This window comes from Haliaeetus albicilla, chromosome Z, assembly GCF_947461875.1.
Source record: "Haliaeetus albicilla chromosome Z, bHalAlb1.1, whole genome shotgun sequence".
NCBI lineage: Eukaryota > Metazoa > Chordata > Aves > Accipitriformes > Accipitridae > Haliaeetus > Haliaeetus albicilla.
In genome coordinates this window covers 49433919-49450720 of record NC_091516.1, presented here as the reverse complement: position 1 = coordinate 49450720, position 16802 = coordinate 49433919, and the positions used below count along the sequence as shown (strand labels likewise).

At 38.9% G+C, this 16802-nt stretch overlaps 1 protein-coding gene across 6 annotated transcripts in view; it reads right to left on the bottom strand.

Annotated features, from left to right (window-relative positions):
- Window positions 1-16802, bottom strand: part of FER (FER tyrosine kinase) — a 196135-nt gene that overhangs the window by 72425 nt on the left and 106908 nt on the right. For 5 of the 6 annotated variants that reach the window (XM_069775943.1, XM_069775947.1, XM_069775944.1 and 2 more), the window contains 2 exons: window positions 3132-3188; window positions 15-130 (listed from right to left, as the gene is read on the bottom strand). In XM_069775943.1, coding sequence (XP_069632044.1) covers window positions 15-130; window positions 3132-3188 — 173 coding nt within the window. Of the gene's footprint in view, window positions 1-14; window positions 131-3131; window positions 3189-16802 lie in introns of those variants that run through there. The other variant, XR_011323162.1, reaches the window with a different exon arrangement.

Sequence of the window (16802 nt, the reverse complement as noted above, 5' to 3'; positions counted from 1 at the left end):
TTTAGAGAACCTACCTGGCTTCTGACAGGAATTTTATTTTCAGTTCCTGAGGAAGATCTTCTTTACAAGTTTTTACAGCAACAGGAGTTTTATCCTTTAATGTTCCCTTATACACCTCACCAAAATTACCCTGAAATTGGGGAAAAAAATATTCTAAGTAAACAAAATCTTCACAAATCCCCAGAAGAATAATGCAGACAGCTAATGTAACTGGAACAGAACTTTGAAATGTGTTTATGAAGCTAAATGAGGTTTTCTTCCAGTATCTGCCCCTCACACAATGTAGTTCACACAGACATAGTACATCTAATATACGGACACAGCATATGAGTTCTACTTTAACCTTGCTGAAAGAGAAAAAAACCCATTAATTGTGTAATTATAATTTTCTCATAAAAGCTCTTAGTAAAGTCAACAGACACTGATAGTAGTACTTTTTTTTAATTATTCTTACTCCTGTACTCTTTCACACTATTGTATTTTATCAGTAACTTTGAACTTGCAGTCTGTAAGAGACCAAAAGATGATCTTTGAAACTAGGAGAAAACACATCAAAATAACATGAACATTCTCACATAAAGAAAATATGCAAAATAAGAAAAATGAAAACACTGAATATTAATTTTGATCATAAATTAAAACCACAGCAAAAAAAGGTATGGTCGTGTCTGCCCTGAAAAAGTTATGTGATCTGCGATATTTTTAAAAGCTAAGCTCAGTGCTGCTCTATAAAGGCAAGTATGTAAGGCCTCACATTTGGACAAGACTTTAGGAAGCAGCTCCTTATACAATCAGATTTTTTAGGTCTTCAACAACACATCCCCAGGGTAAGTTGTTTATTTTTTTACCTTTCATAGAAGAAAACTGAAATAATAAAGACCATAGAATAATCTCCATCAGATGTATTTTTTACTTAAATAAAAACAAAGAAAAATTAATTAGGACACAAATCAAAGGAAGAAGGAAATTGTGGGGTATATAACAAAACACTGGTGTCAGTGAAAAAAACCAAGAGAAGAAAAAGAATGAAAATTGAAGATCCCATAGTTTTAGTTAAGTTTTGTATTTTCTGAAGAATAAATACAACTCAGTTTTAAATCTATGTCTGATAAATTTCCATATGAATTCCACTTCTGTGTCCTGGTATCTGGGGCTGCACATGACTTCAAAACCCAACAAACTCTGCTGGAAATGTTTTCTTTTCTTTCCTGCACGATGAAGATTTCATTACATCATGCATTTGAGTACAGATTGCCAAAGGAAGAAGACAGAAAAGGGAAAAAAGATGGAAAATAGTAATGTGCTGTTACTAACTAGGGAAGAAATTTAGGCCTAAACACAGGTTTCCAGTATTATTTTACATACCCTAGGGCAAGGAAAATACAGCTGGCAAGCAAGGCATAGGATCTCTGCCAGCAGTGTGCCCTTCTAAAAGAGCACTTCTAAAGCCAGGACACTACCTCCAATATCTAAAATGGCACGAGGTACCCAAAGGTAAGAAGCTGTGTCACTCCCAACACACTTTTCCTCTAGTCTTCTGGTCAGAAGTATTTAACAGTGAAAGCTGAACCCACCTTAAGGACTATTTAAGTATTGAAAAAGCTTATTTTCTTTATTTCAAATATTCAATTATTATTAGAGACATGATCTTTAATATAATATGTTCCTTTCATATAACTTTCATTTTGTGGGGTATTACAGAATTAATACTGAGTAAATAAACAGACCATTCACTCCTGAGGTGAAGGAAAATCCTTCTCTTTTCTAAAGTTTGCATCCCTTTATGCATTAAGCTTTCATTATTTTCCTCCTCATCTTTTCCAGGCCACTCAAGATTTTATAGACCCTCAGATTCCTCACTTCCATGGTGAACAGCTGTAGTTTATTTAACATTTTGTCATATGGATGCTGATGGTCCTGTCACTCTTACGTTTTCTGGTTTGACTATACCTTTTTAGAGTTGGATGCATAACAGATTTATACTGTGTTCCAATAAAGTTTTTAACCTATATTTTTTAAAGAACATATTCTTCTGTAATCACTTTTAAGTACTAAGTTGTCTTTACTGAATGTTAAAAATGCTTTGTGCCAAAAACATGCAATGCACTTGTCAATTCAGTTTACTAAATTAATAAATTTTCAGATTGCTTTAACTGTCTTGACTTATCAAGGCTAATTCATATTTATTTTTAGCATGACTGAGCTTTTTTAATGTCTGAAACATCTTTATTTTTCTCCCTTGATACTATTCTCTTTAAGAATGTGAAGCTGTCACAGTACCTGTATTTTATGCAGACAGAGCTCCGCCTACCAGTAGATAACACTTTTTGTCATCTTATGCTGCCAAAGAGATTTTATCCTGGGTAACAGTATTTTCTGTTAGTATTTAATTCCACCATTTCTTGAACAGTTTATCAATTCTTTTAGTATGTATCATAGTAAGAAGGCAACTATTGCTTTCATTTGTCTCCTCCCAATTTAAGCCTATTTTTTTGGTTTTGGGAAATCTTTTGGAACATTGTGTCCAGAGTGGCACTTGCAACTGTTTTTGTAGGTTCAAAGGTGCTAAAAATGTAAGTGAGGTACAGGGCTTACCTGATTTTAAGACTTACAGCTCCTAAGCAGAATTTGTGATATAAACTACACTATACAAGAATTAATTTATTACATATACGATTGTGAAGTTACCTAACATTCAGTAAATCATACAAAAGCAACAAACATTTGTTTCAACACTGATTTAATAATCTTATATTAAATTTTTATACATAATTTTATATAAACACATAAATATAAATGTTTATGTTTTTATTTATATTTTGCAACACTTTTTGTAAGGCCACACAAAGTAAACCAGCCACATCATGCTTTATAGAAATCTAGTTAGCTTAAAAGCCTTCCAAAAGAGAAAATGCTAGTTAAAGACTTTCAGCACGCATGTTATATAATTTACCAGTAAGTGTGATTTACATTTTTTTAAAGCACAATGCTGTCTTGTGTATTAAAGTAAAATAATTGATATAAAAATTGCATGCCACAGTAATTTAAACGATAAGACAAACAGGAAATATATAGGCTTAATGATTAATATATACTTATTTAAATGTTATTTAGCTCACTTGATTACTTACTTTGCCCAGTAATTCTCCCAGTGTGACATCTTCATGATTAAGAACCCATTTCTTATCCTATGGAAAGAAAAGGAAAAAAGAATTGTCAGTCTGTGCAAATATGTAAGATACAGTTTCTATTAAGATACATTTCAGCAGAAATGGAGCTGAAGAAGCATTATATTCAGATCGCTCAATCAAAAGCATGCCAGGAAGTTTTAAATCCAAGTGTTTATAAAACAGAGTTTAAAAAACTTTCTATACAATAAAATATTGAATAGATCATATAGCAAATTTCTATCAGAAGATTAAGCCTACAACATGACAGTATGTATGTAAATATAGCACTATGCAAATTTTCATACAAGCTCTGGAAATGATATCTAGCACCCTGTTTTTAACAATTACCTGAGTCAAAATCATATAAGAAAACTTAATTTTACTATATGAAATAACTTATTGCTAGATCAAAAAAAAAATTTTTCTCCTCAGTGTACATGAAAAAGAACTGATTTTTCTACTTATTAACAAGACACATATTTGCATCTTTTACATCTTGTGTGGTAGTTTAAAATATTACAGGCAACTACTTGAAAAAAAAAGTAACAAATGCCAGTTAAAGTATCTGTTCAGTGTTGATGACAAACACTACAAATACTGAGTGACAGCCTAAAGACATATAAACAATAATTATAAACTCCTTGCTACACAGACATATTTAATAAATACTTAGCTAAAATGTTAGAAGTAGGATATTTCATGTCTAACCCATATTTACTGTTTTCCCACTTCTCTGTTAGCACCTCATCTATTTATTACCTCACAAACACTATTACTGCTCCTCATGTTAGTGGTAAGGTCCTAAGCATTGTTTATTACTAAATAAAAAAGGCAAATATCTAAACAAGCATATACCAACTCATTAAATAACTTCTCATTAAAGCTCACAGAAAACCAAGCCAAGCACACTGGCTTTGAAGTACACCTAATAAATCAGATTACCAGGTTTTCTGGACCATGGAGGACCTGCAGTGATCCTCAATGGAAGACTGTTGTACCTCAGAGTGTTAGGGATCCACACAACAGCGAACTGGAGTGAGCCCAAGCCTGGGTTGCGCGGCAAAACTCCCTTGGCCGCAGGATGAACTCAGGCAGCACATGGCAACAGAGCCCGCAGGCAGCTCCCACGGGGTACCAGCGACTACGCCACTTGCGTGGCCTTGCCTTTATCTACAAGTGCTCCGAGAAGTTCTCATGTGGACATCCTTTCTGTTTGCCAGTAGAAATAATGAGCAGAGTTGTTTCCTCGGAAGAAAGTTCTGTTATAGCTCGAATGACCAAAATGTGAGAATCTCTGCTACAGGCAGGGACTGCCCCACATGCTGCATGTGGATCAGTGGCCCATTCAATGCTACACCACCTGGGGCTCCCACTGTCTAAAGGGATGCAAGACTGCCTATACTATTCTCTCCTTACAGTGTTAGCTCTAATAGACAGTATTTTAAATGATACCTTACAGAATGAGTGCCTTTCATACTGGGATCATAAGAGCACCTCCTGGTGCAAAATGGGATCTTTACAATGTGTAGAAATAGCTCATGGCAGGGAATGAAGAAAAGGGAGCCAGAGTTTTCTCAGTGGTGCTCAGTGACAGAACCAAGAGGCAATGGGCACAAATCAGAAAACAGGAAATTTGTTCTGAACATGAGGAAACATATTTTTAGTGAGGGGGTGTTCAAACACTAGAACAGATTACCCAGAGAGATTTCAGAGTCTTCATCTGTGGAGACATTCAAACCTCAACTGGACACAGTCCTGGGAAACCCACAGTAGTTGAACCTGCCTGAGTAGGGGGGTTGCACTAGAGAATCTCAAGAATACACTTCCAACCTAAATGAGACTGTGATTCAAAGACAGAGAAAAACCTTCTGTATGGAAATAGACCACAGACTCAGAGAATGGTTTGGGTTAGAAGGGACCTTTAAAGATCATCTAGTCCAACTCTCCTGCCATGGGCAGGGACATCTTTCACTAGACCAGGTTGGTCAAAACCCCATCCAGCCTGACCTTGAACACTTCCAATGATGGGGCATCCACAACTTCCCTGGGCAACCTGTACAGGGTCTCGCCACCCACACTGTGAAAAATTTCATCCTTGTATCCCATCTAAACCTACCCTAATTCAGTTTAAAACTGTTTCCCCTTCTCCTTTACTATAGGCCATGGCAAGAAACCTCTCTCTGTCTTTCTTGTAAGTCCCCTTTAAATATTGAAAGGCTACAGTAAGGTCTCCTTAAGGCTTTCACTTCTTCAGGGTGAACAACCCCAACTCTCTCAGCCCGTCTTCAATAGCAGAGGTGTGCCAGCCCTCTGATAATTTTTGTGGCCCTCCTCTGGACCTGTTCTAACAGGTCCACGTCTGTCTTGCACTGGGGATACCAGACCTGGACACGGTGCTCCAGGGCGGGTCTCATGAAAGCAGAGTAGAGGGGCAGAATCACCTCCCTCACCCTGCTGGCCACACTTCTTGTGATGCAACCCAGGATACAGCTGGCTTCCTGGGCTGCAAACACACATTGCTGGCTCATGCCCAATTTTTCATCCACCAGTACCCCCAAGTCCTTCTCCACAGGGCTGCTCTCAATCCCTTCATCCCCCAGTCTGTCTTGATACTGGGCATTGGCCCAACGCAGGCACAGGACCTTGCACTTGGTCTTGTTGACCTTCATGAGGTTCACATGGGCCTTCCCCTCAAGCCTGTTAAGGTCCCTCTACATGGCATACCTTCTGTCTAGAGTATCAACTGCACCACTCAGTTTGGTGTCATCTGCAAACTTGCTGAGTGCACTCAATCCCACTATGTCATTAATAACGATATCAAACACTACCAGCCCCAATACAGACCCCTGAGGGTTACTGATCTCCATTTGGGCATTGAGCCATTGACTATAATTCTTTGGATGTATCCATCCAGCCTATTCCCTATCCATCAAACCCATCTCTCTCCAATTTAGCAACAAGGATGCTGTGCTGGGAATTTGCTCTCTTGTTATAGGAGCAACTTGCCTGAAATTTGCCAGGTCAAGCCATGTTAACTGCCGAGAACCAGGTATTACACGAAAAAATTTTCTGCCGAAGAGTGATTCCTAACAGAAGGCATTTCAACAGTCATCACTGCCTTTAACACATTTTCAAATTTAAAAGAAAATATAGAATACATAATATTATTTTTAGTTATTAGTGATAAAGATAATAAAAAAGGGAAATTTTGACTCCCTAGGTAAGAAAGCCATTTTAAAAATCATACCTATCTGTCCCCTGCTATGACTGAATTCTACGTCTCTAGTACAGAACAATGAGTACAACCTGAATACAATGCTTCGTGAATGACCTTTTTGTAAGATAAAGCTTGAGATCATCTTAAAAGAAGGTGAAATACATATATATTTTTTCCAAACTGTGAAAATTATTCTTCTTCAGATGGGGGCTAAATCTTTAACAGGCAGCACTGTGAATCAGCACTATTTCATTTCACCTACACAACCAGTAAAGTCTGCTGTCAACTCCTAAGGAAGGTGGAGGCTTGTACTGACTATGTCTCCCTCTTTTTGCAAGCAGAAAACCATTCAGCAGGTAATCCAGAGGGGTGCTGGGTAACTGAAAGAATGAAAGGACTACAGAAGAATTATGCTGCACAGTGCAGCTTGCTGGGAAGGTGTCTACTCATTACTATCCTCCACATTTTTTGACTGACATGAATTCAGCACAAACAAAAAAGGGGTAGTGATGCCATTTTTATGCTTTTTTCCTCATATATAATGTCACAAAATCACACAGACCACTGCTCTTGCAAGCTGTGCTCAATGCACATTCTAGAGACTCTCTGAATGCCTCTATTCAACCTAACTTCCAGCACACAAGCCCCATCACATCAATTCCTGTACCACACCACCATGATGTGTGATGGGATCCACGCTTTGCCATTCCTTTTCCCTGGGTGGGGCACTGGGAGACTTGTGAGGAAATTCTCAATAACCATCAATTGATTCTTCTCCTACAAACAAGATTCTTGATTAAAACTACTGCCTCACTGATCAGACATCATAAGTAAGAGATGTCCTTCATCTCCTCCTTTTGATTTTGCTAAAAATTGTAAATGTTCTGTTAATTGAAGATTTTCTAGGTATTTTTTGTTGATGATTCAACATCATCAACATGTAACAGCCTCCTTCACAAGCTGTTACACTACAAACAGGTAGGAAGTGCCATCAAACTGCACACTTTCCCTACCAGTAAAACTCAAGTTTAAGAAAACAATTTGCAATGAAAGCTGCAAAGAAAAAACCCACAAAAATGACTACTCGAAGTTATTAACACAATGGTTTTAAACATTAAAATAAGTGCTGTAAAAGCCAAAAAGTTATAGAATTAAAATTTAATGGATTTTTTACCACTTAATTCCAAGGATTCAGTACTTCAGTGAATGACTTTTTGAAAATATTGACAACATGGCATTTCAGAGGCTTGTTTATGAAGACAAAATCTGATGCATAATCCTTCAGAGGACTAATTAAAGAAAATGGCACCATAAACTGGAATCAAATGATCTGTTGAAGGATTTGTTATGACTGTATCAATACATTAATCACTGCCTGTACTCTTCTCTTTATGAAAACTTTCAGTCATTTATTAAACTAGTGTAACCTGTTTATTAAATTACCATGGTTCTGCCAGGTTTTTCACAACCAAAAGATTATTCAAAGTCTGATCAGCTTTGTTACTGAAGTTCTTGTTGTTGGTTTAGAAAAGAAATCTTTATTGATGAGCATATGCAAATTGTGCTGCCCCACTAATATCAGCTTCACAAGGTATCAGTAAGTGAATATTCATCTCAATGGTACATAAATTGACAGTTTGCTGTTATGAGAGTTTTCTATGAATGGAAATCTTTAATCACTTTTGTAGGTATACAAAACACATCTTAAATTTAGAAGACTCATCATATGTGTCACTCCCATGTCTACCTGGCTGAGCCAGCAGACTGAAAAAGAGGCAGGTGCTGCTTCAGTGATTCTTTCTGCCTCTAGCTGGAATCTCTTCAAAACTGTTCTTTCCCTATCAGGCACCACCTGCACAGACCTCAAAAGCAGACAGCTAAAGAAAATGAGGCAACCCTTGGCATACTGCATTCTTTTTGATCATACTTCTCATCATTCATTTAGTCTTTTAACTTGTGCAGTTACAATGGAACCTGACACCAGGAATATTTGGCTGACAATCCATGTGAGATTAGCAGAAGATACATACTATAACACTATTAACAGAACAGAAATTGTAACCCAGAACTTCTATCTATCTATCTATCTATCTAATTTCTCTTCCCTCACCCATAAGCTTTTCTGTTACACTCCTTCCTCCTGGTTTCTCTCTCTCAGGTTTAGTGAAAGCCTTAAGGACTATGAAAACAGTAATTTTTTTCACACTAGGAAGTATCAAAACACAACTTTCCTCCCCTCCTTACCCTGCCTCTTATATAGCCTTCACTTTGTGTGTTATCATTGAGCTTCTGGACAAAAAGATGGCAGCCTTCATACTACATTCCATTCCTCTATTTGAAAAGGAAATGAATTCACTTGAGATTACTTTTTGAAAGAGGAGAAAAAGTCCAGGTGCTGCAGGACACATTTAACACTATAAACCCTATGCAGAGAGAAGTGCCTAAGCCCTAGCACTAGCTAAGCTTGTAATTTTCTCCTAAGACTGTAATTTCCTCCTAAAGTACATAACTCCTCATGCACTGAGAAGAGAGGCTGGAAACCCAACTCAGGGCTTTGTGTTCTGTGTAGTGAAGCTCTTTCAACTATGGTCCCTAAGTCCGTCTGTGAATTCAACTGTGAAGCTGCAGATGGTCCCTCTGTCCCACAGCAGTAGTCAAGTTGAAGAAAGCATTTCAAGTAGAACTATTAAGTTAAAAAAGGCTGGACCTTCACATGCATTACTGTTTTATCTAGTATCTTAAGGCACTTGTGGAGTGATATAACCCCTGTTAAACTGCACCAAAGTAGGTTCTTCAGCAGATAGTAAAAAAGAATCTAAGAGAAGAGATGCTGTCATCCATATCATACCAGTGTACAATTCTGGCATTAAGAAAGAAACAAACCCAATTTTCTGATTTGAAAAGTGTTAGATATCCATTTAAATACTGTTTCAAATCACAATGTCACTGTTCAGATAATTACCTTTAATTAATAAACTATAATCCGAACAGCACTGCAAGGTGGACAGTAACAAGGACAAGACTGTTTCTACTGCAAGTATGTTGTCTCACTAATTTTGTTCAAATTGCACTGAGTTGCATATGTCATCATTCAATATTTTTGGATAGCTGCCAATAATTAAATAAATCAATTAAGCACACAAAGGAATGGATGCATAGCAGCATATCATAAACAAAAGTTAGAAATAAAGTCATGTCTTTTTTCTGTGTGATCATAAACTTCATGATCTTCTGTAAGTGCTTAATTCTGATTGTGAATAGAATGCAAGTATTTCTCCAGTTGTTAAATCTTATTACTCTACAGATTAATCATGCATGCAAAAGATACTGGAAGTTACAAAACAAATGTGACAGCAAAATGGGAAATAAAAAATAATCTTTAGTGTAGGTAAACAGACATTGTAATGCCCATTAGCCAAAGTCTCAGAAATTTTCATTTCAACAGAGTTGCTTCTAAATCAAATAGAGCTAATCCACCACATTTCCATACCTAATCATAAACTAATCTGAATGAGACAGGAGGGCAGAACTCTTGAGATTATTAATGCCATTACTATTCCCCCCAGAAGGAACCTGCTTATGATGTAGCCATCTTCTTGTAACACCACTACAAATTTCTCTTTACCCCATGCTTGTTCAGATTTTTCTATCGTTAATCTTGGACCACAGACTAAGCACTTTAGACAAATCCACTTACAGAAATCAGCGCTTGAGCACATGTGTTTGTTACTTAACGATATACCTTATTTCCAAATGGAATTACTTATGAAATCCAAAAACTTTACCACGTTCTACTTTATTTATGTCCTCTGGTTTCCCCCAGGAGGGAAAACCAAATTATATCAATGCCATACTTCTTAGCCAAGCACAGTAACTAACTTAGCTCAGCTCAGATAGAGCTTCAGTGCCTCTTGGGAGATAACCCTTTATCAGACATGAGGAGCTACTTGGCAAAAGCATGCTTTCAAGATTCTCTATGGAAGAATACCAGGGAAATGACAAGATACGTAAAGGATAGGAAGGAACCGCCTCAAGGTGGACACTTCTTGGGAGGAAAATGAAAGACGAGCAAGAACCCTACTGAGACTGCTCCAGTTAGTACACAGTTGTTTCCACAGCAGGGAAAGGGGTTCCTTGTTCCCTGGCTGGGAAAGGCATTACCCATCTTCTGAAGCCACATCCTCCCACCTGATTTGTTCAATGGTGTTACTGTTCCCTGCTTGTTCTTCCTCGTTAGTTATTGGGCAGCTGGAGCGACACTGTGTAGTGAGGGCTGATTGCTCCCTGGGGCTGAGCAGCCGCAGGGGACCCCTGGCCAGCAGGGCTGAGGCTCGCCAGCCAGGACGCCCCGCACTGCCCTCCACGAGGGAGCAGGGCAGGCCAGGGGGGCAGCCCCAAGTTCAGATCAGCCAAGTCTGCAGAGATAAAGCGGGTCCAGGGTCAAGCTGGGAAGTCAGCCTGTTGATAGGGGTCAGGGTGAAGGCCAGCGAGGGGAACCAGCATCAGACACAGCCCCATGACCGGTGGGCAGGTTTGTAGTGACAAGCCGGCCCGGGGTCAGGGCCCAGGAGCGGGCGAACGGGGCGCGTGGCCAGGCACAGGCAGGGCTGCGAGGCAGCAGGAGCCGGGGCTTGGCTGGGGCTGAGCAGTGAAGCCTCAGCCGAAAGCGGCTCCCGTGGGACGGGGTTCGGCCCTGCCTGGGGCCCTCACCCCAAAGTCACTGGCTGGAAGGGGCAGCAGCTGCATTATCCCATGTTGGTCCGGAGCCCTGGCCAGGAGGGAGCATGCTCTCAGGGCCCTTACTGAGCTAGCTGTTTACTAATAACACATTTGGAGTCCTACCACTGTATCTAACCTTTGGAGATACTGCTAGATCAGTTGGCCAAACACTGAGAAAAAAGTTGTCAGCTAGGCAGTTCACACAGTGGAGAACTTGGTCAGCCTTGACACTGCTACCCTTCCCCAATGGTCAGGTACTAGCCAACAGTCACCATACTGAAGCTTTACATAAACAAAAGTTTGGTAATGAGTACCTTTGTAGACTTTCTGCAGCTATCCAGGATACTTGTTTGTTTTCAACAAAGATAAGCATTTTCAAAGAGGAGAGTTATTTCAAGAGTTAACTGTAACTTACATCCCCCCCAACAAACCAGTAATTAAACAAATAAAACCTTCAACTGAGAAAAAGAATACTTCAAAAATAATCAGAATTTTCTCTTTGTATTTGTAAAATAGAGTATTCCAGACATGAGAAGATGTTAGTAAGCTTCATGGTTCCCTGGACCACGATAAGTTTCCAGCCTTGAGCAATCAGAAGGGAATCAATTGTGCCTCGGTCCTTTCTTCAGTGGAGATGCAGGTACTGGAGTTGTGTGCAAGGCCACTGAGGCCACAGTGTGAACAGCAGATGGCCACTGTACAAGATGCAACCTCATTTTATTTTTTCTGAGCTATGAGACTGAAATGTTATCACTATTACCCTAAATTTCTTCTAAGCATGTAAGCTCAAGTCTGAAGTGCAGTTTTCCTCCTGCCTATCTCCCTTCATTAGCAGAAACCACATCAAAGAAATCACAAATTATTATGCCAGGAAGAAGGCTTACAAATTAGTTGCAGTAAATTATAACAGCTTTCAATAAAATGGAAAACATAACCCAGAACGAATACTTGGTGCTCAAATTCCCCTAGCATTATTTTTCTATAATTTTCGTTAACAATTTCAATCATGAAGAACTCTAAAATGGTACTTTTTCAAATTAACAACCAGCAGTAGGGCAATTAGATACTAAACATTTTAAAAACAGACATTTGGGGAATTAGATAAGAATTTATGAGCCTCACCTTAAACACTTGGTTTTTAAAATCCTACCATTTCTAATAGGAGAGAGAAAAAGGGATAAAATGAAAATGCCACTTGTCCTTGTATTCAGTGTCAAGAGTTTGACCAAACAAAACCAAGATTCTTACCCAGACTCCAAAGCAAGACTTGTAAAAGAGGAAGAGTAAACAAATCCTGATAAGGTTCCATGGCAGTATGAATAAATAAGACTTCTATGTTATCATCACTGTTACCTACTTACCTCATGTTCTCTGTCACATTACTTACTCTAGCTAGTTGAGACCACATTAAAATCATAAAGCCAGATGCCATCACACTAACGAAGGTAGGATCTATAGCAAAGTCTGCCACTGCTTTCATCTTAACAGTAGATGTAATGAAAGCAAAAAGGCTAAAACCCTCTAGAAACTGGAAATCTTAGTTGATTTAGGGAACACCAAAATGACTCAACCAAAAGCAAAGTATATTGCTTTAAGAGAACTGAAAACATAAGACTTCTCAACCTAAGAATCTATCTGAACACAGCATGGGGAATTTACCAAAAGGCTAAATATCCCTCCCCTTTCCCCCAGCCCAGTAAATTTTTCATTATCATTACTCTAACACCCCCCATAAAATAGAGGGATATTGTCAGCATCTCATGAGTACGGTGCATAAACATGCATTATGCCTGTGTCTTCATGTTGTATTCAGAAAAGTATCTTGGAAAGTAGTATTTGCTCTCCTTCTTCCAAATGAAATAGAAAATATCAATAGTATGAATTACTGCAGCTAAGAGCAATTTTTCTACAACAACAAAAATGGAAAGTCAATCTTTCATTTTCAGTATTAAGGATAATTAGAGTAAGATTCTTTTTAATGGCTAAGAAAATCATAATTGCAGATAATTTTTCATCACAGGTGTATTAAAATATCACTTATCAGAACTTGATGAACCAAAGAAAAAACAAGAAAGTTAACAGTTGTGTACATGTGGAATGGTCTATCAATGTGGAAATGAGAAACGATCTTCTTAGAGAAGTACTATTTTTGACACCACCTATGCCAGTAGACCTAACGTGCATATCAATTTCATGAATCATAAACTATGTGTTTCAAGGCCTTCAGATTAAGTACAGAAATAAAGGTAGCTAGTGGGAAAGATTTTTCATAAGAACAAGCGAGTTTTACAAGAAGGGTTTTGAAAAATGCCACTGACAACTTCTTTAAAACTGTTTCAGAATAAAGATTCATGAGCTGTAAAAATTGTTATAGAAGCTGTTTTGCATTATTATCACCACTATATTAATCCACCCGGATGAAACTCAACGTGAGTTGTAAAACAGAATAATAGTGCAGGTAGGTTTACCTCCTTGGAAAAAGTACTATTTCATCTGACTTGTTATTGTTCCATAAAAACCCACTGTGAAGTTCAACCTTTCTGCTAAGCCAAATTCTAAATGGCCATAAACCAAGAGGGTTGAATTGAGATTTGCAAAAGCTACTGTGCAGCATATAAACTGCAGAAGTGACCTCAGATTAACTGCACAGCTTTTCTTCGAGCATTCTTTCTTGAAGATCAATAGACAAAATAACTGTAGAAGTCAACATACAAAACCAGTTTTCTTCACTTTTTTTGAGAAGGATGTGCAGTATTTCCCTAAGTTTATATTCTCTTATTCATCAAAGGACTAGAAAGATGCTAAGGATCTTTCAGGAAAAATACAGGAAATAAAGAAAAATAAAGGAGAAAAAAAAAAAAACTGAGAAGAAACAAGACATAGAATGTGAAATCCTTAAACACCGGAAAAGGAAAGTCAAGTTTATGTCAAAACCATTATATTTCAAACACATTAAGGAAACTTATAACATTCCTCTCTACTTAATACAGTAAATTCAGCTCCCAAACCAAAGTACTCTGAATCAGCTATTAACCAAATATATGCAAACAGAGAAATTATCTGTCCTTTATCAGATACTCCATCTAAAACAGCGACAGTCTTCTGTACCCTCAAAGGCAAACAAAACTGTGTGATAACGTAGTTTTTCATTTAAACATTCTGTATGATTCAGAGAGAGGAATGCAAAAGCACAGTCATATTGTGCATGCATAAATAAATACACTCAAATGGTTAAAATAGGCTAAAATATTTTCACATATGCACAAACACGTTTTTACTTCCACCCATGTGCAGGAAGAGGTATGTACAGCTGGGGTTGGGGGACTACAGATTAATATAAATATGTCCAAGAGAGTCTCCTTGAACTATGTGAGATACTTAGCCACATACTTAGTCCCATCCTTACTTAACTTCAAAACATCCAGCCATTTCTAGTTAGATGGTTTCTTTTCCCCAGGAAATAAAACATTTAACTCATTCTTTTGGCAACATCCACACACTACGGTATACTCCCTGCATGAATGTTCCTTTATATATCCAACAGTCCTTCCAAAATAATTTCTAAATTATAGTGGTTAGCATGCAATACCTTTCACAAAGCTGCTGTTCCACATTAGAGCTTCCACCAAGTTACTATTCTGTTCAAAACAAAAGCCTAAGATCCTTCATCCTATCCTTTCCTAGCCACATCTGCTCACCTTGCAGTGGCTTTCATAGTCTTCAGATAACATGTTAAAACCACTGAAATGGAATAGAATTAACCTGGCAAAATTTGAATTAAACTATTAGCGTAATTTGTGATTGGGAAAGAGCAGGAAAAAGGCAAAGCCACATAGAAAGGAAGAGGAAGTGAGAAAACCCACCCCTCCCACACATACACACCTTTCTGGCACCAGCAACCTGTTCACTTGACTCAGCTATAACATGAAACTGCAGCCTTAATTTATGAATTTATGAGATTTTTTTTCAGCATGACTACCAGTAAACTCCACCTGCTTTCCAAGCGAGACAGGTGATGGCTCTGAATCAGAAGTCATACAATATTACACAAATGCCAATAGTTTAAATGAAGCATTTTTACATCAGATACACATTGTTCTTTAACAAGACATTGCTAGCTTCTCACATACCACTAACTCATTATTCAGAATAGCAAAAGTGCTGGGAAATCTCTGGTGGCAGAAAAAGAGCCAGTCAATGAAGGACACACAGAGGGAAAGTGTACACACATACTAAGTGGCTCTGCTAAATATGAGGAGCTTCTATTATTACTCATGTACTCTTCTGAATGCTGCATTCAGCAAATATTTTTTTTTCTCCAATATTAATGACTTACCAAAATTTTCCTATGTGGTCTACAGCAATCTACTCTTTGTTGCACCCTACTGTATCTTTTTATCTTTTTCTAAAATGCAAAAGTCTGAGAATTAATCATGCAGTGTCCTCCTCAATGTCTCAGAACTCCTTTTGAACAAACAGGCCTATAATTAAGCAAACAAACTTACTATTCATTCTTTTTAATTTAAAACATGAACACAGTGAGATAGGGGAAAAACATCTATGCCCACCATTTAACTTCTTTACCTCGCTTTTGTTACCTGAAAAGTACTGTAAGTCTACAAGTTTTTCTGCCAGCCATTCTGTGAAACACTCTAACTTAGAAAGAATCACCCCTTTTTGCTTCATTCATTTGTAAAGAGAAATCCATTGAAAGCAGTGTTTAAAATTTCACAAGCACCTTACCCTCACACAGATCTAGTCCTTCAATGTGCCTTCACAGAACCACAGAATGGCTGAGGTCTGCAAGGACCTCTGGATGTCATCTGGTCCAAGCCCCTGCTCAAGCAGGGCCACCTGGAGCTGTGTGCCCAGGGCCATGTCCAGATGGCTTGTGAATACTTCCAAGGAGGGAGACTCCACCACCTCTCTGGAAAACCTATGCCAGCGCTCAGTCACCCTCACAGTCTGTGCCCACTGCCTCTGGTCCTGTCACTGGGCACCACTGACAAGAGCCTGGCTCCGTCCTCTGGGCACCCTCCCTGCAGGTGTTTATATGCATTGATGAGATCCCCCCAAGCCTTCTCTTCTCCAGGCTGAACAGTCCCAGCTCCCTCAGCCTGTCCTCATGTGAGAGCTGCTCCAGTCCCTTCATCATCTTGCTGGCCCTTCATGGGATTCTCTCCAGCGCGTCCATGTCTCTCTTGTACTGGAGAGCCCAGCGCTGGACACAGTACTCCAGGCATGGCCTCACCAGCGCTGAGCAGAGGGGACAGATCATCTCCCTTGACTTGCTGGCAATACTTTGTTTAATGAAGTCCAGGATTCTTCCTTCTTTGCCGCAAGGGCATGTTGCTGCTGTGTGTTCAATTTGGTGTCCACCAGGACTCCCAAGGCCTTTTCTGAAAAGCTGCTTTCCAGTTGGGCAGCCCCCAGCACGTACTGGTGCCTGGGGTTGTTCCTCCCCAGGTGCAGGACTTTGCACTTCTCCTTGTTGAACTTCATGAGGTTCCTGTCAGCCCATTTCTCCAACCTGCTCAGGTCCCTCTGGACAGCAGGAGGACCCTCTGGTCTATCAGCCCCTCCACCCAGTTCCGTGTCATCAGCAAATTTGGGTGCATTCTGCCCCAACATCTAGTTCATTAATGAAGAAGTTAAACAGGACTGCACCCAGTATTGACCCCTGGGGTACACCAGTA